Source organism: Meles meles, chromosome 5 (genome assembly GCF_922984935.1).
Source record: "Meles meles chromosome 5, mMelMel3.1 paternal haplotype, whole genome shotgun sequence".
NCBI lineage: Eukaryota > Metazoa > Chordata > Mammalia > Carnivora > Mustelidae > Meles > Meles meles.
The window spans coordinates 41,806,390-41,826,946 of NC_060070.1; the positions used below are offsets into that span (position 1 = coordinate 41,806,390).

Below are 20,557 nucleotides of genomic sequence, written 5' to 3' on the forward strand. Positions count from 1 at the left end.
ACCGAACCACAGTATACACTTGCTATTAGAGATCTACCTCCCCCCCCCCTTTAAAACACTTTTCATTTTTTAAAAAAAATTTATTATTTGACAAAGAGAGACACAGTGAGAGAGGGAACACAAGTAGGGGGAGTGAGAGAGGGAGAAGAAGACTTTGCGCTGAGCAGGGAGCCAGATGCTGGGCTCCACCCAAGTTCCCTGGGATCACGACCTGAGCTGAAGGCCGAAGCTTAACGACTGAGCCACCCAGGCGCCCCTAAAACACTTTTTAGAGGCGTAACTTACACAAGGTGCACAAATCTTGTGTACAGTTGTTTTTCTGCTTTTTAAAAATTTATCTACCAGAGTAACACCACCGAGAGGAAGACAATGAAAAATTTCCATCACCATAGGATGTTCCCTCAGGTCCCTTGGCTGTCAATACTCTGTAAGGCAACCATTAGCGAGCAACTCATGATTTAGTCATTATTTTGGCTTGTTTCTGAACTTCACGTAAATGTGAAGCTCTATTCCACTCTTTTTAACGGCTTCTGAATATTCTATAACGTATATACCACACTTTAAGCATTCCCTAACTGAGCACTTACTTCCAACATTTATATTATGAATACTGCAAGAGGCGTGCTTGTCATACTTCCATAGAAGGGAGGCAAGGTGAACTGAGAACTCGCTTCTCCGGCCTAGCGGAATCTCCTGTCTCGCTGTTCTCTACACCTTGCCTCCGAACCTACCCTCACTGTAGGCAAGTGTTCCGCATCACAACAGCAGTCCGCTTCTATTTCCCTCCCGGAACTGGAGCCGTATTGACTCCTGCTGTTTCCGCTGCTGAAGGGGCGGGGCTAGGGCCGCCCTGCCGTCGCGGTCGCAGGCTGATGACGGAGAGCGCCGCGTGCTCCCCCACGTGTGCTGCAGTTCTCCCGGTGTCTGTGGGGCAGCCGGGGACCTTTCCCTGGGGGCGTAGTTGCTGGCGCCTCCGGTGCGGGACCTCAGCGGCTCGGGGACTCCGAGCGCTAAGTAGGGAGCGCTGGTGGCCGACGGGGACAGAGGGCCTGCGGTCATGGAGCACCTTTTCCTGGATGTGGCGGCCGCGCCGCTTCGCTTACTCGCTGCCAAGAACGAGAAGACCCGCAGCGAACTGGGCAGGTTCTTGGCCAAACAGGTAAAAGAAGGAGGGAGAGGGAAATAGCCGGGCAGATCCCGGCCGCCCCCCTCGCAAGTGCCCTGCGGCCCTGAGCGAGACGCGCTACTTTAAGGGAAGAGAGTAGCGGCGTTCTGTCACCCCGGTCCCCCTCCCAGGGCTGGTGGTCAGGGGCGGAGACGTCGCGCGTGTTTGAAGAAATTGGAAGAAAGCTTTTGCGTTTATCTGAGAGACCCTTCCGTTCTTTCCACCAGTCGACGACCCCGCAATTCTGTGGGAGAGGTGGCTTTCCGAAAGAGATGTGGTTTGTTTTTCTTTAATTGATATTGTATCTTTGCCCTTTTGCCGTGTATATTCCTCTAGTGTGCCAAGTCTATGCCACCCCTGTTAGAGTGACTGTTTTTCTTTCCTGCCCAATCCCGTAGTTTTGGCCCGCTGACACGCATTGATTGCGTTCCTGCTTTGCGTGAGGCACGGCGTGGTTCTCTGAGGAGACAGAAATTCGTTACGGTCTCTGCCTCCAGGGAATTTAGCATCTATTTTTGGAGACAGTTCATAAACACAGAAAACCACCAAGGGCCAAAGCAAGACAGCTAGTGCTAACTGTGTGACATTAACCATAGGCATTATTAGGTGAATTAGAATCTTCTAGGAAATAGGTTTTTGGCCTTTTAAGAGCCTTCTCTTGACTCCCTGCTGTCTGAGTTGAGGACCTTTATCATGCATTTTTTTCACGTTGCGTGTTAATTTCCTATTTAATGCTTCTCCACCCCCCAATATCTTTGAGTTTCTTGAGAGTAGGAAATGTGGTTTTTTTCCCCTTCTAACTCCAGCATCTATGATTTATTTATTCAGTCATAAATGCATTGTGTACATATATATTCCATTCCTTAGGAAGCAGTGAGTGTATTTTGGGTTTGGAGCAGTAGAGAACTAACATGAGAGGCACTTCTTTTTGGTGACAACAAATTGGAAGTGTAAAGGGGAGGGAGATACCCTGGGGTTTCTGGCTTCTGAGACCCAGTGTAGGGAATCACTGAACAAATGGTGGGCTGTAGAAAGAACTCAGTTTTGATGGGTAGGACTAAGGAAAGAGATAATCAGTTTGTATGAGCTGAGCTTCTGGTGACAGGCTCCTGAGTTATGTATTGTTGCTGGAGGTATTTTTCTGTAAGTGGGCTTTAGAATTTAGAGCACAGGTTCTGAATCTGGGGATCATGGACCAGCAACAGGAGATTTATGTTTCCACACCAGTGTAATTGGATGTAAAATTGGTGTTTATATATTGGGAGTAGTGTGGGTAAATGGTTTGTGGTCTTCATTTGATAAAGTTTTAGAAAATCTGACACACATGTGAGAAACACTTGTGTGGATTCTGAGATTGTATAGAAATAGTATTGGACCTGGAAGCTAATTGAAAGATCAGTTGAATTAGGAGATTAGGACATCTTTGTCTCTCCCTTTTCTTTGCTGCACATTGTCAAATTCTGTCCTACTGAGATGTCTTTCAGGTTTGTTCCTTGAACCATTTTCAGTAATCATTTCAAGACTTTAACTCAGAAGAGTTGATTGTATTGCCATTCTGTATTTCTCCTATTTTTGGAAACAAAATAATTTTTATTGGAAAGCAGAGACTTTTGAAACATGATTCTCTTTGCAGTTAAGATCTGAAGTAAGAATTTTTTTTAGGATTATGGGTTTTTTTTAAAAATTTTTTTAAAGCTTTTATTTATATGACAGAGAAACGCACCAAGAGAGGGAACACAAGCAGCGGGAGTGGGAGAGGGAGAAGCAGGCTTCCCGCTGAGCAGGGAGCCCGATTCAGGGCTCGATCCAAGGACCCCGGGATCATGACCCAAGCTGAAGGCAGGTGCTTAACCAACTGAGCCACCCAGGTGCCTCCCTCCCTTTTCTAATGTTCTTTATCTCAGCTGGTGATACCACCTTCTCTCTATCCAGTCACTTTATAGAGGAGAGTGTCCTCACTCTTTTCACTCCTTTTCCTTCATATGGCCATCTTCCATGTTTTATTTACTTAGTATTGAATCTATTCCTTCCTTTTCAACCCTCCTACCACCACTATCCTATAATTCTGACTCCATTCTAGCGTGTGTATTTTCCAACATCTCCAAGCAATTTTCAGACACAACCTAGATGTCTTAACAATTTAACTCAATTCTGACACTGTCTACCTGGAGATAACATCAGATCCCACATTTAGGGGTTCAGTCCCATAAATCTGTGCCCCACCCTCCCAAATTCAGATGCCAATCAAAAGTCTAGGTTGTCACCTGCACTTCTGACCAACTGGCTGTGGATTGCAAATTCCTACAGCCCCCTCCTTTGGTTTGATTAAATTGCTAGAGTGGCTCACAGAACTCAGAGAAACATTGTACTTACTAGATCAATGGATTATTATAAAAGGATATAAATCAGCAACTGCCAGATGAAAGAGATGCATAGGACAAGCTACGTGAGAGGGAGTGCAGAGCTTCCATGCCCTCTCCAGAGGTGACACTTTTATCTCCACATATCTGAATCTTCACTGACTTGGAAGCTCTCCTGACCTGGAGATTATTATTATTATTGGGGTTTATATGGAAACTTATTACGTAAGTATGATTGGTGAAATCTTTAGCCATTGGTGTTGGAACCCACCGTCCAACCCCTGGCCCATAAGGTGGAGGTGGAGGTAGGACTGAAAGTTTCAAAACTGTAATAATTTGGTTGGTTTTCTTGACAACCAGTCCCCGTACTTGGGTCTTTCCAAAATTTACCTCCATGGGGCACCTGGCTGGCTCAGTTGGTAGAGCATACTCCTCTTGATCTTGGGGTAGCGTGTTCAAGCACCATGTTGGGCCTGAAACTTATTTTTTTTTTAAGATTTTATTTATTTATTTGACAGACAGAGATCACAACTAGGCAGAGAGGCAGGCAGAAAGAGAGGGAAGCAGGCTCCCCGCTGAGCGGAGAGCCCAACGCGGGGCTCGATCCCAGGACCCCGAGATCATGACCCGAGCCGAAGGCAGAGGCTTTAACCCACTGAGCCACCCAGGCGCCCCTAAAACTTATTTTAAAAACAAACAAACAAAAAAACCCATAAAATTCACCGCCTTAGCATAACAACATAAGAAAATACACCTTTACCACTCTCCTCATAGGAAATTCCAAGGGTTTTTAGGAAAATGTACTATTATAAATCATGAGCCATCTGGGTGACTCAGTCCATTAAGTGTCTCACTCTTGGTTTTGTCTCAGGTCAAGATCTCATGGGATGTGAGATCAAGACCTGGTCCCAGCTCTGTGCTCGCCAGAGAGTCTGCTTGAGGATTCTTTCCCTCTACCCCTTCCCCCATGTGCATGAAGCTCTCTTTCTCTCGAATAAATAAATAAATCTTTTAAAAATGCTTTATAAATCACAGTATCGCACATCCTTACCTCCTTCATCACTAGTCTGTGTTCAGGAAGAGCAGAGTGCTTAAGATACTGGAACTGAAGGGTGGCTGAAGATCAAATCTATTCTCTTAATTCCTTTTGGGGCCTTGAACAAGTTACTTAACTCTTCTGAGTCTCAGTTTCTTGATATACTGATATACATGTGGCAGCTGCTAAACAGTTGCAAGGATTTTGGAGCCAGACTGTGACATGGATTGCTACTGCGGCTAGCTTTGTGACCTTAGACCCCGCCCTCCCCCTTTTTAAAGATTTTATTTATTTATTTGCCAGAGAGAGAGAGAGAGAACACAAGCAGGCAGGGTGGCAGGCAGAGGCAGAGAGAGAAGTAGGCTCCTGGCTGAGGAGGGAGTCCGACGTGGGACTCGATCCCAGGATCCTGGGATCATGACCTGAGCCGAAGGCAGTTGCTTAACCAACTGAGCCACCCAAACGTCCCAACCCCTTTTTTTTAATTTTTCAATATCCTTACCTGTAAAATGGGGATATTACCACTTTATGGGTTGCTGTGAGAATTAGACTCCTAGACTATAGTAAGCACTGTTTATAAAAGTGGTTAATGATTATTGCTATAAATGAGATTGTTGTAAGAGCTAGATAATGCATGTGAGGAGCTTACCAAAGTGCTTGGCATAAAGTAAATAGGCAATACATGTGAGCTATAATAATAATAATAATAATAATAATAATTTTAAATAATTAAATAATAATAAAATAATAACAATTAAGAATATTATTTAATAACATTATTAAATAATAATTAAATATTAAATAATAACAATTTTAAAAAACTGCTTTATTGAGATATAATTCACATACCTTATACTTCATCCATTTGAGTGTACAGTTCAGTGGTTTTTGCTACGTTCACAGAAATGTGCAAGTGTTATCACAGTTTATTTTAAACTGGTATTTAGATATTTTCTTTTTTTTTCTAATTTTTAAAAAATTTATATAAGTAATCTCTACACCCGATGTGGGGCTCAGACTCATGACCCTGAGATCTAAGAGTTGCATGCTCTTTCGACTGGGCCAGTGAGGCACCCTGACATTTTCATTATTTCAGAAAGAAGCCCCCATACCTTTTAACTCTCACCCCCCCACACTGTATCTCTGTGCTCTCCCAAATCCTCCTGGGCAACCATTAACTTATTTTTCTCTCTAGGTTCTCTATTCTGCTCATTTAGTATAATTATCATTAATAAGTCATCTGAATCTGTTACCATTCTGTATAATAGCTCCCCATTGTCTCTAGAATAAAAATCCAAGCTTTCTAAAATGGTGTATGGTATATGAGCTATTTTTTATTTTTTGAAGTTTTTTTTTTTTTTTAAAGATTTTATTTATTTATTTGACACAGAGAGAGAAATCACAAGTAGACAGAGAGGTAGAGAGAGAGAGGGGGAAACAGGCTCAATGCTGAGCAGAGAGCCCAATGCGGGGCTCGATCCCAGGACCCTGAGATCATGACCTGAGCCGAAGGCAGAGGTTTAACCCACTGAGCCACCCAGGCGCCCCCAGTATGCAACATTTAATCTCAGGATTGTGCGTTCATGCCCGTGTTGGGTGTAGAACTTACTTTAAAAAAAAATAAAAATAACCTGGCGATTCACAGACCTGTACCCCTGGGGCTAATAATACATTGTATGTTAATTAAAAAAAATTAAATACCAAAAAATTTCTTTTAAAAAATTTTAAGTTAAGGGTTCCTGGGTGACTCAGTCGATTAAGTGTCTGTCTTCAGCTCAGATCATGATCTCAGGGTCTGGGGATGGAGCCCAGCATCTGGCTCTGTGCTCAGCAGTGAGTCTGTTTGTCCCTTTACCTATGCTCTTCCCCTCTGCCTCTCCCCCAGCTCATGCATGTGTGCACATGTGCACTCTCTTTGAAATAAATAAAATCTTTAAAAAATTTTTAAGTTAAATTAAAATTTATTTTCAAATTAAGCATAGAGTTACATGACCCAGTAATCTCACTGTTTGGTAATGAAAAAAGTTAAGAGTAATGAGTATATTACAACTGGTGCAAAAAAAAGAAAGCAGTGTATATATGCCCATGAATCTTTTTTACCCAAATGTTCATAGTAGGTGGTTTTCTTTTTTTGTTTGTTTGTTTGTTTTGAAGAGCGGGATTAAAAGAGAGGAGGGGGAGGGACAGAGGAAGAGAAAGAAAGGTAAGCAGGCTTCACACCCAGCAGGGATCCAATGCATGACTTGATCTCACAACCATGAAGTCATGACTTGAGCCAAAATCAAGAGTCGGATGCTTAACCGACTGAGCCACGGAGGTATGTGCCCCCTGTAGTAGCTTTTTTGATGATAGCTGGGAACAGCAAAGCAGTGAGGATATGGATCAGTGTGCAAATGGGAAATAAAGTTGTGATCTATTCCGAGTGAAAAACTGCCAGTAGTAAAATGGAATAAATTATTGAAGTATTTAATTACATGGATGATTATCAAAAGCGTTATACTGAGCAAAAGAAATTGGACAGAAAAGAGCACATGCTGATTACATTTATATAAAGTTTATATAAAGTTACATTTATATAAAGTTCTAGACTAGTTTAATTTGGGTTTGATACTTCATTTGGGTGGTAGTTACACAGGTATGTACATATATCAAAACTCATCAAACTATAAATGGATGGATTTTATTGTAAAGTATTTGTCAGTGAAGATTTATTTATTTATGTTCATTTGTTTTAAAAAAATCTAAATATCTGAGGGCACCAGGCTGGCTCAGTTGGTAGAGCTGCAACTCTTGATCTTGGGTTTGAGCCCATGTTGGGCATAAAGTTTAAAAAAAAAAAAAAAGCTAAATATCTATTTCTTCTTCTTTTTTTTTTTAAGATTTTGTTTATTTATTTGACAGACAGAGATCACAAGTAGGCAGAGAACCAGGCAGAGAGAGAGAGAGGGGAAGGGAAGCAGGCTCCCTGCTGAGCAGAGAGCCGGATGCAGAGCTCCATCCCAGGATCCTCGGATCATGACCCGAGCGGAAGGCAGAGGCTTTAACCCACTGAGCCACCCAGGCGCCCCAGTATCTATTTCTTCTAACACAGTTTTCCAGGTTACCTTTTTTTAGAAAAAGATTTTATTTATTTATTTATCTGAGATAGAATGAACAGGGGGAGGGGCATATGGAGGAGAGGGAGAACCTCAAGCAGACTGCATGCTGAGCGTGGAGCCTGACACAGGACTAGATCTGGGACCCTGAGATTATGACTGGAGCCAAAATCAGGAGTTGGGTGCTCAACCTACTGAGCCACCCAGGTACCCCCAGATTACCTTTTGAAGAGAAAGTTCGTGAAATGATATTCTCTCTCGAGCTTTTTCCCTAACATGCAAGTATCCATTTGTATAACATGTCCAGGATAGTTGCAGTGTTTTCATTTTATAGATGATGTGTTTCTTTTTCTTCGCAATATAATTACTTTTTATTTATTATTATTATTTTTAAAAATATTATTTATTTATTTATTTGAGAGAGAGAGACAGAGAGAGAGAGAATGAGAGTGAGCACAAGCAGGTAGAAGACCAGAGGGAGAGGGAGAAGCAGGCTCCCTGCTGAGCAGAGAACCCAACGTGGGGCTTGATCCCAGGACCTTGGGATCATGACTTGAGCTGAAGGCAGATGCTTAACTGACTGAGCTACCCAGGCATCCCTACTTTTTATTTTTTATTTTTATTTACTAATTTTATATTTGAGAGGTGAAGGGGTGGGACAGGGCAGAGGGTTAGGGAGAGAGAATCTCAAGCAGGTGCCAATGCCTGGCGTGGAGCCAGATGCAGGGTTGGCTCTCACAACCATGAAACCATGACCTGAGCTGAAATCAAGAGTGAGATGCTTAACTGACTGAGTCGTCCAGGCACCCCTACTGTATACTTTTTAAATGATGATATCCTTCGTGGGCTTGTTTATAGGGATGTTCAGCAGTTGAAAATGTCAGGTCATGCCCCTGTGAATCATGACCAAATCTGCTAAATTTCCTTGTAGGACTAATACTGACAGAAATTGTTCTGGTGTAGTATCTTTTCCCCATTAGTGCTTTATTCAGAATTAGTTGTTTTAAGAGTTAATGCCCTGTATTTTGGAAGATTTCTTAAGAGCTCAGGTGTAAGGTGACCTTTCATGAGAGATAATTTTGGAAAAAATTGTTAAATTTTTGCATATGGTATTTAGGTTGTGTTCAAACTGCACTCTTACGGATAACTGTTTAGTGTGAAACTCCTTAGAATAAATTTGTAGCATTGGATTTGCTGGGTCAGCATTGGATAGCTTAAGCAGTTTAAATCTGCAGTCTCGTCAGCGGCAAGTGTTGCATAGATCTGCGTGTACACTAGCAACATGAGACCTTTTACACACTTCAATTTTCCTTGTTACTCTTATGGACATTCTGAGCTCAAGCACTAGAATTTTGTGGTCTATTTCATCTTGCATATCAAAGTGTAGCTGTCTCCTTTGGATTCTATTTTGTTTGTTTATTAGAGGCTGAAGCCTTCACAGGGATATCCTCATTCATTTTCTGGAATTGATTTCTTACCTCTGCCCTTCCCTCAAGAGAGCTGGCAGTTTTGCCTACTAACTGTGAGGTTTTTGTTTTGTTTTGTTTTCCCCATGCAATTTGTTTTCCTTCGAGAGCAAAGGAGCTGGAGGAAACACCGAATTCTCTGGGAAGTATTGAGACCATGAAACAGATTATTTTTCAGGGAAGCTGTATAGCATTTTACGTGGAATTCAGGTATCAGTACTTTTGCCATAAACCCCAGTGGACTGAAACTTCTTTGTAACAGCCTTTTACTTTAGACTCACTGTAATCTTCCTTGCAGAAACCCCCATTGTGTTTTATAAGGTAAACTCACCTATGAAATCTGGAAATAGGATGTTTTGATTCCAAGCTAGAACTTTTTGCTATTCTGCCTTGTGCAAATGAGTAGCATTTACATAAATACATTATTTTCTCTCAGGTGTGGACACCTCAGGATCGCCAGTGTATCCTGAATACCTTAGCCCAGTTACTTCTAGATAAGGACTGTACTGTGCTTGTTGGTCGCCAGCTACGCCCTCTTCTTTTGGATTTGCTGGAAAGGAATGCTGAGGCCATTAAAGCCGGAGGCCAAGTCAACCACGATCTACACGAACGGCTCTGTGTGTCGATGAGCAAACTCATTTGTAACCATCCTGATGTCCTCCCGTGAGTAACAGTTTTTTCTTCACATTTTTCTGTGAGGTAGTAGAACCAGCGCTCTCCTGGGAAATGAAAGAGTCTGAGTTGAGGAGAAGGGAAGAAAGGAAATAGAAGAAGAAAGATAAGTGGTACTATTTTATAAAAATAATCACAACAGAATCCCTTTATCCATTTACTGTGTTCTTTTTAGTCTTGGCCATCAAGACAGGCCTGGAAAAATGGCCAAGACATGTTCCCTGCCGTCAAGTATTGTATCATCTGTCGAGACATCCACATAAGGCGATTTAATTATATTTATTTTAAAAGATTTTACTTATTTATTTGTCAGAGAGAGAAAGAGAGAGAGAGAGCATGCGCACAAGCAGGGGGAGCAGCAGGCAAAGGGAGAAGGAGGCTTCCTGCAGAGCAAGAAGCCTGATGTGGGACTCAATCTCAGGACCCTGGGATCATGACCTGAGCCGAAGGCAGCCGCTTAACCGACTGAGCCACCCAGGTGGAGTCCCCATAGAAGGCAGTTTAAATGAGTTTTAGCTGAGGTTCTTACAGCATCCACTTCAGAAGGTTATAATTTTTGCTTGCTAGAGCAGCCGCAGGGGTGGGTTAGAAGAGCTCTGGTGTCCTTTTTAACTTTCTTATTTTTTTTCCTTCTTAACTTTCTAAATAATCTATCCAAAGCAGTATTGTAAGAATTTGTGTTAGAACTGAATTTTTTTAAAATATTAAATATTAAATATTAAAAAAAAGATTTTATTTATTCATTTGAGAGAGTGAGCAAGCGAGAGAGCACAAGCTGCAGAGGGAGAGGGAGAAACAGGCTCCCTGCTGAGCAAAGAGCCCAACATGGGGCTCAATCCCAACACCCTGGGATCATGACCTGAGCTGAAGGCAGACTCCCAATCGACTGAGCCGCCCAGGCGCCCTGAGAATTGGATTCTAATATATTTCCTGGGCTGGTTCACCCCTCCTTAGGCAGCCTGGTGGTCGTCCACTTCTGGGAAGTCACCATATTGATGGTAAACTTACCATGCACTCCAGATCTGCATATCAGATCTACAGTCCAGAAGTCCTCCTGCCTCATCTTCCCAAACAATTGGGGGCTACAGGGACATGCCACCTCATCTGCCTTTGTCTTTTAAGTTAACAGTAAAATATCACTTATGTGGAATAATCAAAGGGGCAGCAAAATGAGTGTTAGAGTTTTTTTAGTTGAGAAGAAAGAACTTTCATTCTGAAGTTGAATAATATCTGTGCACTAATAAGAGTATTTCTTTTTTTTTTTTTTTAAGATTTTATTTGAGAGAGAGAGTGTGTGTGCAGTCAAGCCTGGGCAAGAGGGGAGGAGTAAAGGGGGAGGAAGAAGGAGAGGGAAAAAATGTGAAGGAGACTCCCCACTGAATGGGCAGCCTGATGGGGGAGCTCTCTCTCATGACTGTGAGCCACCCAGGTACCTCTAAGAGTATCTGTTATATCCATCTCTTTCTTTTTAAAAAAATTTTTTAAAATTTATTTTTTTGTCAGAGAGAGAGAGAGAGCACAAGCAGGCAGAGTGGCAGGCAGAGGCAGAGGGAGAAGTAGGCTCCCTGCTGAGCAAGGAGGCCGATGTGGGACTTAATCCCAGGACACTGGGATCATGACCTGAGCCGAAGGTAGCAGCGTAACTGACTGAGCCACCCAGGCATCCCTTAATTGTTTTTATCAACATAATAAGTACACTTTGGCTTTCTTGGAAGTATGATCTCTAATCTGGTTCTTGAGTAAAGGGAATAAGAAATGAAGGTTTGGGAGAAAACCAGAATTTGTATGAGATTTTCTAAAAGGGAAGGAAAAAATGAGCCCAGGTTAATGGAACTGGAAAATACACAGCAAACATCAATGTCATACTTGGTAATTAGGAACATATGCTGTGGGTTGATTGAGGGTTGAAATTGTGGCCTCACTTAGCGCTTTAATCATTTAGATGTACTTGTCTGTGGTACCTTTTCATAAGGTATTCTGATTATCCTCTGCTTACCAGATGAGATTGACATGTGGGTAACTTGAACCTCCATTTCTCCTAAGCCTTTGTGATAGAATGCTTCTGGATTGTGTTTGAGAATCATTAAAATGATGGATTAGTTTGATTTCCCATCTGCTTCAGATTTTATGTTCTTATTAAATGCATATGAACACACCCCTATTTTTTCTTCTTTTCATTTTGCCAAGGCCATATATTTTACTTATGCTCCCATCTTGTTCCAAAAATTATATAATGCAGTTTATGAAAGTGCCCATGATAGAGTAACTTAAAATACAAGCAGAAGGGGCGCCTGGGTGGCTCAGTGGATTAAAGCCGCTGCCTTCGGTTCGGGTCATGATCTCAGGGTCCTGGGATCGAGTCCCGCATCGGGCTCTCTGCTCGGCGGGGAGCCTGCTTCCCTCTCTCTCTCTCTCTGCCTGCCTCTCTATCTACTTGTGATCTCTGTCAAATAAATAAATAAATAAATCTTAAAAAAAAAAAAAAATACAAGCAGAAAAAAGAGCTGTGTGTGAATGAATCAATGCGTGTTGTAAAATGAACTATAGGCCGTGATGTAGAATGAGATTTTGATTTTTAGTTTTAGGAATTACAGTTGATTAATTCAGCATGTGCCCCAGATTTCCTTTGTAGAGGAAATGCACTTAATGTATTAGGAATATACCAAATATATATAGATAAGATATAGTCATTCATCCAATAGGTAAATAGGTAAACATAGGAGACTCTTGTTTTAAGCCCTGGGCCACATCATGGGGGTAAAAATATAATGGGTTATTGTATTTTACAAACAATTGAATATAATACGCTAATAGAGGTGTGTGAGCCAAATACTTAAGGAGAGGAATAAAATCACTAAAGAAGAATGAGTGTTTTCCTCTTGGAAAGCAGAGAAAGTTTGTATTGGGGCAGATTTTGGAGGAAGAGCAAGGAGAGGAAGAATAAAGAGAAGAGAAATAGGATGACAATGAAAATCTAGGGTTGGGGGGGAAGAAGAGACTGGACAGAAGGTACTTTGGCAAACTCCCTAGGGTCCTAATCCCTGCCATTCATTTACGGGTCCATACCTCTTTCTGAGTTCAGCATGTTTGAGGCGTCCATGAGGTACCTTAGTGGTCTTAAACATTTTTTTTCTTTTTCTTCTTTTTTCCTTATGCTGTTTGGTCATTACTGCATGCCTCTCCCAACTTTATTGAGATAACAATTGAGGTATATTTTTGTTGACATATAACACTGTAAGTTGAAGGTATATTACATAGTGATTTGATACATGTATGTATTGTAAAATATTTACCGTAATAAGATTAGTGAACACATCTTTCACCTCACATAATTACCATTTTTTTTTAATTTTTTTTTTTTAAAGATTTATTTATTTATTTATTTGACAGAGAGGGAGATCACAAGTAGGCAGAGAGGCAGGCAGAGAGAGAGGAGGAAGCAGGCTCCCCGCGGAGCAGAGAGCCCGATGCGGGGCTCGATCCCAGGACCCTGAGATCATGACCTGAGCCGAAGGCAGCGGCTTAATCCACTGAGCCACCCAGGCGCCCCACATAATTACCATTTTGTTGCTGTTTGTTCATACTGTTTTTGCATCTAGAATTCTCGAACATATGTTTTACTCTGGCAAATTTTTTGTTAGGACTCTGGGAAAGCAATCCCAGCTGTTGAATCGTTCCCTATTCTGATATATCAGGTTTCCGGGTTCTTTTTTTCTTCCCCCTCAATTCAATTTTTTTTATTTAAGGAATCTCAACACCCAGTGTGGGTTTGTACTTAAAACTGTGAGATCAAGAGTCGTATATTCTATCCAGGTGCCCCAGGTTATTTTTGAATTTTTGACATAGAATGTCATATTGAACATCCTTCGGCATGAAATTTGTGGATCTGTGGTGGTGATTAGGAATGTGGATTTTTAAAACAATGATGTTATTTTAGTAATAATATATATTTTTATGGGACTTTGTAGTGTTTAGGTATATGTTTTTAATCTTTTTTTTTGGATTTAGTGGTAGACCACTTCCTCTTTTTTTTTCCCTTAAGTTTATTTATTTTATTTTTTTTCTTTCTGCACTCAGTGTGGGGCTTGAACTCCCAACCCCGAGATCAAGAGTCTTATGTTCTTCCAGCTGAGCCCGTCAGGTGCCCTTTAATCTTTATATTGTAACATCTTCCGTAACATCATTGTAAAATCTTATTTTGAAAATCTTTAGAGAGATTAACTAAATTGTCCTAAATGTCAGAGCCAGAACTGGACCACAGGTCTTATTTCTAGATGCTAGGAAAACTATGATGAGTGCCCAAGTGAGTGGCTCATCCAAGATTAGATGTTTAACTGGATGGTATTCCTTGCTGCATTTTTTTTTTTTTAAGATTTTATTTATTTATTTGACAGACAGAGATCTCAAGTAGGCAGAGAGGCAGGCGGGGGCGGGGTGGGGGGAGCAGGCTCCCTGCTGAGCAGAGAGCCCGATGCAGGGCTCGATCCCAGGACCCTGAGATCGTGACATGATCTGAAGGGAGAGGCTTTAGCCCACTGAGCCACCCAAGTGCTCCCCTTGTTGCATTTTGGACCTTATGACTCTTTCTTACTCCAGGAAAGAGATCCTTTCCTCAGTCTTTCAATATTCTCTAGGGGAAAAAAAAAACCTAATGTTATTCTCTGGCTAAAAATGCTTTATTGGTCCATCCATCATTGCTTAGATCAGAATTTTAGAGCACTTCCTGAAAATGATGGGTCTCTAGAGAAAAGGGTAATGTAGTCAAGTCAGTTTGGCAGAGTATATTGACCAGCCTCCCTTTTGTATACTTAGAGTGGACACAATTTGCTTCCTCCCTGTGCACACATATGTAAGGTCATTGCCAGTGCACTACTCATTTCCCTCTATCTTCCTCAAAGACCCGGTGGAACAGGTTGACCTGTTACTGCTTCCTGTTACAGGTTACTGCTTATCTGCCTACATGCTTGTTATTGCCCACTTATCCCACATGTGCTGCCAACAGAAGCTGCCCCTGAGCTAGTGGAATGTCAGCTTTTCTCCACCAAAGAATTATTATACTTATTCTGATAGCATCCTTGTGAAGAAGAAATATGTCCTGTTTTTTCTCTTAATTACAAAAGTGATGGGGGGCCTGGGTGGCTCAGTGGGTTAAAGCCTCTGCCTTCGGCTCAGGTCATGATCTTAGGGTCCTGGGATCGAGCCCCACATTGGGCTGTTGCTCAGCAGGGAGCCTGCTTTCCCCCTCTTTCTGTCTCTGCCTGCCTCTCTGCCTACTTGTGATCTCTGCCTGTCAAATAAATTAATAAAATCTTTAAAAAAGTGATATATTTAAGTTATAATACAGAATTATAAAAAGCATAAGTCTTCTTCACCCTGAAATCCTACATTTTAGGGATAGCTGTTATTAGTAGTTTTGGTATATTTCCTCCCAAATCTCTTTCTCTTTCTTGTTCTGCCAGGTCTCTTCTGAGCAGGAGTTGAATCTTCTAAGTTTCATTTGTCCAGTCTCATTCAGAATATCACAAGTGTTAATTTACCAAGCCTCTATTCCTCTTTGCCTGGCTTGCTTGTAGAAGTCCAAGGTTTCCGACCCATCTCTTGAATTCTCATTATTCCCCAATTAAAGTTTTTATATTTGGGGATTTATTGAGCCAGTAATCTGTGGTATATCTCCTTGGTGCTACAAGTTGCTCTGGAAAACAGGTTCAAATGGCCCCTGCAACTGCTCTTTTGCATTCCCAGTGGGTTCCTGGGGATTCTGTTACTGACCACTAGTATACCAAATTGTTGTAAAGGGATGCAACTCAGGAACAGGCTGATGGAAGAGATTGCTTTATAATGCTAGATCTGGCAGTGATTTTTTTTGGATGACACCAAAAGCACAAACAACAAAAGCAAAAATAGACAAATGGAACATCAAACTAAAAACTGATGCACAGCAAAGGAAACAAGGATGTAGAGGCAACCTACAGAATGGGAGAAAATATTCGCAAATTATGTGTTATGTGTTTAATAGGGGATTAATATCCAGAATATGTAATGAACTGTGTGATCCATCCATCCTTCTTTCCTTCCAATTTTTTTTTTTTTATTAGAGAGAGAGAGAGTGAGAGAGAGTGTATGTGTGAGAGAGAGAGAATACGGGGAGGGGTAGGAAGGGAGGGAGAGGGAAAGAATCCCAAGCAGACTCTGTGCTGAGCTTGAGGCCTGAAGCAGGGCTCAGTCTCACATCCTTGAGATGATGATCTGAGCCTGAACCAATAGTTGGGGAGTTAACTGACTGAGCCACCCAGCGGCCCCCTGTCTGAAGTTATTTGTCCTTCTTTGTGATCCTACTTTCCTTTCTTCTATGTTTCATGAAAATCTGTTATCCCTTCAGATACAACCAAAGTGTCTCTTCTGGACTCCCCTAGTTTTAGATGAATCTTTTTTCATGTGCCTCTTTTTGTTTCTGTAGGTGACTATCTTCCTTGCTACTGGGGGAGTCCAGTTTTGTACCCCTGGTACTTAACACAGTGTCTGGCTGCTAGTGAGAGATCAGTAAATGTTTGTTGAAGATGAGTGTATTTTCAGTAGAAAACACTTGATGAGAAATTCCTGGTTTTCGTATTCTCTTAGATATCTCATGCCATGGTCCTGGTTCCTGAACTTAAACAGGATACCATCTTAGGACTAGGTAGCTTCAGTATTTGTCTCTTTGCTTTCAGACCCTTGGAAATTCCTGTTATATTCTGCTGTCCTGTCTCAAAGTGGAGATGTGTATACTTTGATATCCTCACCAACAAATAAAAATAATCTCTCTCTTTCTGAAGGTTTGCCCTAAGGTATTTTAAGGACACTTCTCCAGTCTTTCAAAGACTTTTCCTAGAGAGTTCAGATGCTAATCCAGTCCGCTATGGGCGCAGGCGGATGAAGCTCCGGGACCTAATGGAAGCAGCTTACAAGTTTCTGCAGCAAGAGCAGTTTGTGTTCCGGGAGCTCTGGGACTGGAGTGTGTGTGTCCCTCTGCTCAGAAGCCATGACACTTTGGTCCGCTGGTATGTAGCTGTTGGACTTTTCTTGTGTTTCAAGTGTGGGGATCACAGAGGGAGTGTAGAGTTCTGTGCATGAGGAGGGAAAGGAAGCTATGTAAAATGGGTTATTTTTGTGCTGGTGCCTTTTGCATTCTTATTTCCTTAGTCATGTGTCTTTTTAGTGGAAAATGAGATGATATTAGCGGAGGTCCATCTTTTTCAAGTTTTGTCAAGTGAATTCATTATACCTGATTTGCATTTTCTACTCTCAGATGTATTATAGTAATTCTGTAAGATTTCCTTTCTTCTTTAAGAGTTTATTTATTTAGTTAAGTAATCTTTACATCCAGCATGGAGCTTGAATTCCCCACCCTGGGATCAAGAGTTGGCATGCTCTACCAACTGAGCCAACCAGGCACCCCTTAAGATTTCCTTTTTTAGTGTTTGGTTAACTAAGAAATTTTCTTTATTCTTGTGACTCAGCTGCTTGTCCTGAGTTTTTATACTTTGATTTTCTCCAGGTACACAGCCAATTGTCTTGCTTTGGTCACCTGTATGAATGAAGAGCACAAGTTATCATTCCTTAAGAAGATTTTTAATAGTGAGGAACTGATCCATTTCAGGTTGAGGTAAGAAGGAGGATTCCCAGAGATCTTGATGTGGCTTTGCTCTGCATTAAAGTAATTGATGAAATCCTCATTTTCCACAGGTTACTAGAAGAGGCCCAGCTGCAGGACTTGGAGAAGGCCTTGGTTTTGGCTAATCCAGAAACCTCCCTTTGGCGTAAGGAGAAGGAGCTGCAGTACTTACAGGGACATCTTGTTTCAGCTGACCTCTCTTCCAGGGTGACTGCTGTCTGTGGTGTGGTGCTGCCTGGGCAACCACCAGTCCCTGGAGGGCAGGTATGTTGGCATCAGTAGAGTGTGTGTCCCCTTCTCCTTCTTAAACACCAAGTGTGCTTTCCTCCTTGGCTGGGCCCTGTGTTATTGATGTGAGTCAAATTGAGTTTGCCAGATTGCTCTTCCATTTATAGAAGTATTTGGAAGAGATTAAGAAAAATTTACCCAGGGCCCTCTTCTCTGATATTTCCTTTGTTTCTGTTTGGTGTTAAATTAGAAACTAATGTTCCCCGTATGAGGCTTTTAACTTCAGCAGAGCTCTTCCCTATATTCTGTCTGTGACATTATGTAGCACACGGATGTGATACCATATTTATGTGAAACAAGGGTAGAATGACTAGTCTGGAGACCTTTGGGCTCCCCTTTGACAGAGACAGGACTAGGCTCAAGTAAAATTCCCAGCAACTTCTTTCTGTCATAACATTCTTTTTGCTCATTGTGTGGGAGGCTAGTAACTGTAGTGAACTTCCCCCTGCCGTTTGAAATGAGCTTTTTCCAAGAATGTGACTCCAGACCCACAGTTTTGAAAGGTTTTTGGATTATAATCTAGCTCTATAATCTGAAACTGTTGGGGGCCAGTCTGTTTTTCCCCAGCCATCTTCAGTCAGTTGTCACTTTATGTGATGGTTGGATTCACCCAGTTTTCTTTTTGGATGATGTCCTAGGTCATTTCTTGAACCATTAGTTTGTCCACTGGGCAGTACAATTTAAAAAAAAATCATAATAAGGGGTGCCTGGCTGGCTCAGTTGGAAGAGCATGTGGCTCTTGATCTTGGGGTCATTAGTTTGAGCCCCACGTTAGGTGCAACGATCACTTCAAATACATAACCTTATAAAATAATAATAATTTTAAAAAGCATAGTATGTGGGGGCGCCGGGATGGCTCAGTGGGTTAAAGCCTCTGCCTTCGGCTCGGTTCATGATCCCAGGGTCCTGGGATCGAGCCCCACTCAGGTTCTCTGCCCAGCGGGGAGCCTGCTTTCCCCCCTCTCTCTCTCTGCCTACCGTGATCTCTGTCTGTCAAATGAATAAATAAAACCTTTAAAAAAAATAAAGTAAAAAATAAAAAATAAATAAAGCATAATATATGTTAAAAATGCACATCTTAAAATGTATAGCTCAGTGACCATTCATAAACTGAAAATATCTATGTAACAAGTAGTAGGACACCAGCAGTTCAGAGGTCTTTGTTCTTTCCCTTTGGTCACTAAGAATCTCCCAACCCCAACTACTCTCTTAACATAGATTAGGTTCTGAGCATTAGAATTTTAACACAGGGAAGGATTCCAGTTGAGGTGGCCCTGATGTTGAGTAGCAGTGACGAGGCACTGGGGCAGAAGTACAGGATGATGCTTTGGCCTTCTAAATTGTTGAGAGTAACAGCCTTACAGAGTTCAAGCTTCCAGACTGGGGCATCTGGATGGCTCATTCAGTTAAGTGGTTAAGCATTTGACTTTGGCTCAGGTCAGGATCTCAGGGTCCCGGGATCCAGCCCTATGTATCACTCTGTGCCCAGCAGGGAGTCTGCTTATCCCTCCGTCTCTTCCCCTGCTTGTGCTCTCTCTCTCAAGTAAATAAAATCTAAAAAAAAACTTAAGTCCTAAATCTCATTTTATCCTGACATACCTATAGGGGACTGGCCTTGTTTGAGAAGTTATTATTCCTTAGAAGTTCTTAAAATCCCACTTTTCTAAAAGATCTTTTTCTCTATGTTATATTAGGTATGTTGTTATTTGAAAAACAATTTTTTAAAAAAATTTATTCATTTACTTGAGAGAGAGAGAGCATAAGCTGGGGGAAAGGGAGAAGGAAAGGGAGAAGCAGATTCCCTACTGAGTAGGAACTCTGATGCAGGACTTGATCCGAGGACTCTGGGATCATGACCTGAGCTGAAGGCAGATTCTTAACTGACTGAGCCACCCAGGTGCCCTGAAATTTTTTTTTTTTTTTAAAGATTTTATTTATTTATTTGACAGAGAGAGATCACAAGTAGACAGAGAGGTAGGCAGAGAGAGAGAGAGAGGGAAGCAGGCTCCCTGCTGAGCAGAGAGCCTGATGCGGGACTCGATCCCAGGACCCCGAGATCATGACCTGAGCCGAAGGCAGCGGCTTAACCCACTGAACCACCCAGGCGCCCTGAAATTTTTTTTAATGCAGTAAAATACAACCTTTACTGTCTAAAATTTTTTTTCTTTCTTTCTTTTTTTTTTTTTTAATTTGCATAAACTCTACTCCTGATGTGATGCTCAGACTCACAACCCTGAGATTAAGAGCCACATACTCTACTGACTGAGCCAGCCAGGCGCCAAACCATCTTAAACAGTTTTAAATGTACTCTTCAGTAGTGTTAACTATATTCACATTGTTTGTAAATAAACTCCAGAACTTTTCATCTTGAAAAATGGGTAGAGTTGAAACTCTATACCCATTAAACATATTGGGAACATTATTATATTTCACTTTTTGTTATGGATAATGTGAAATATGTTTCAAAATAGGAACAGTGGTGTGACGAATCTCCATGTACCCATCACTTAGTTTCAGTAATTATAAATTCATGATCACTTACAGTTCTGCACTCTCTAAAACGTTATTTGAAGCAACTCCCATGTATCATATCATTTCATGCCTAAATATTTCAGTATATATGTATAAAAGAAAATAACTTAAAAAAAAATCCATTATTCTTTATTATACCGGAAAAAATAACAATTTTGTAATAGAGTATCCTTTGAGTGTCCATATTTCCTTGATCTATAAATATATCATGTGCGTTCTTGATCTTAGATATGAAATCCTAGAATGTGGTGAAAGGAAGAAAAACTAATAAAAATTCAGTCATGAGATGAGG

General features: G+C 41.4%; 1 protein-coding gene across 2 annotated transcripts in view; it reads left to right on the forward strand.

The window, feature by feature from the left end:
• Positions 1 to 903: 903 nt before the first annotated feature.
• MDN1 (midasin AAA ATPase 1) overlaps positions 904 to 20,557 on the forward strand; it is a 170,964-nt gene continuing 151,310 nt past the window's right edge. For both annotated transcript variants that reach the window (XM_046004659.1, XM_046004660.1), the window contains exons 1-5: positions 904 to 1,159; positions 9,559 to 9,785; positions 16,607 to 16,831; positions 17,329 to 17,436; positions 17,517 to 17,709. In XM_046004659.1, the coding sequence (XP_045860615.1) occupies positions 1,058 to 1,159; positions 9,559 to 9,785; positions 16,607 to 16,831; positions 17,329 to 17,436; positions 17,517 to 17,709 (855 nt within the window). In that variant the 5' untranslated portion in view covers positions 904 to 1,057. The remainder of the gene's footprint in view (positions 1,160 to 9,558; positions 9,786 to 16,606; positions 16,832 to 17,328; positions 17,437 to 17,516; positions 17,710 to 20,557) is intronic.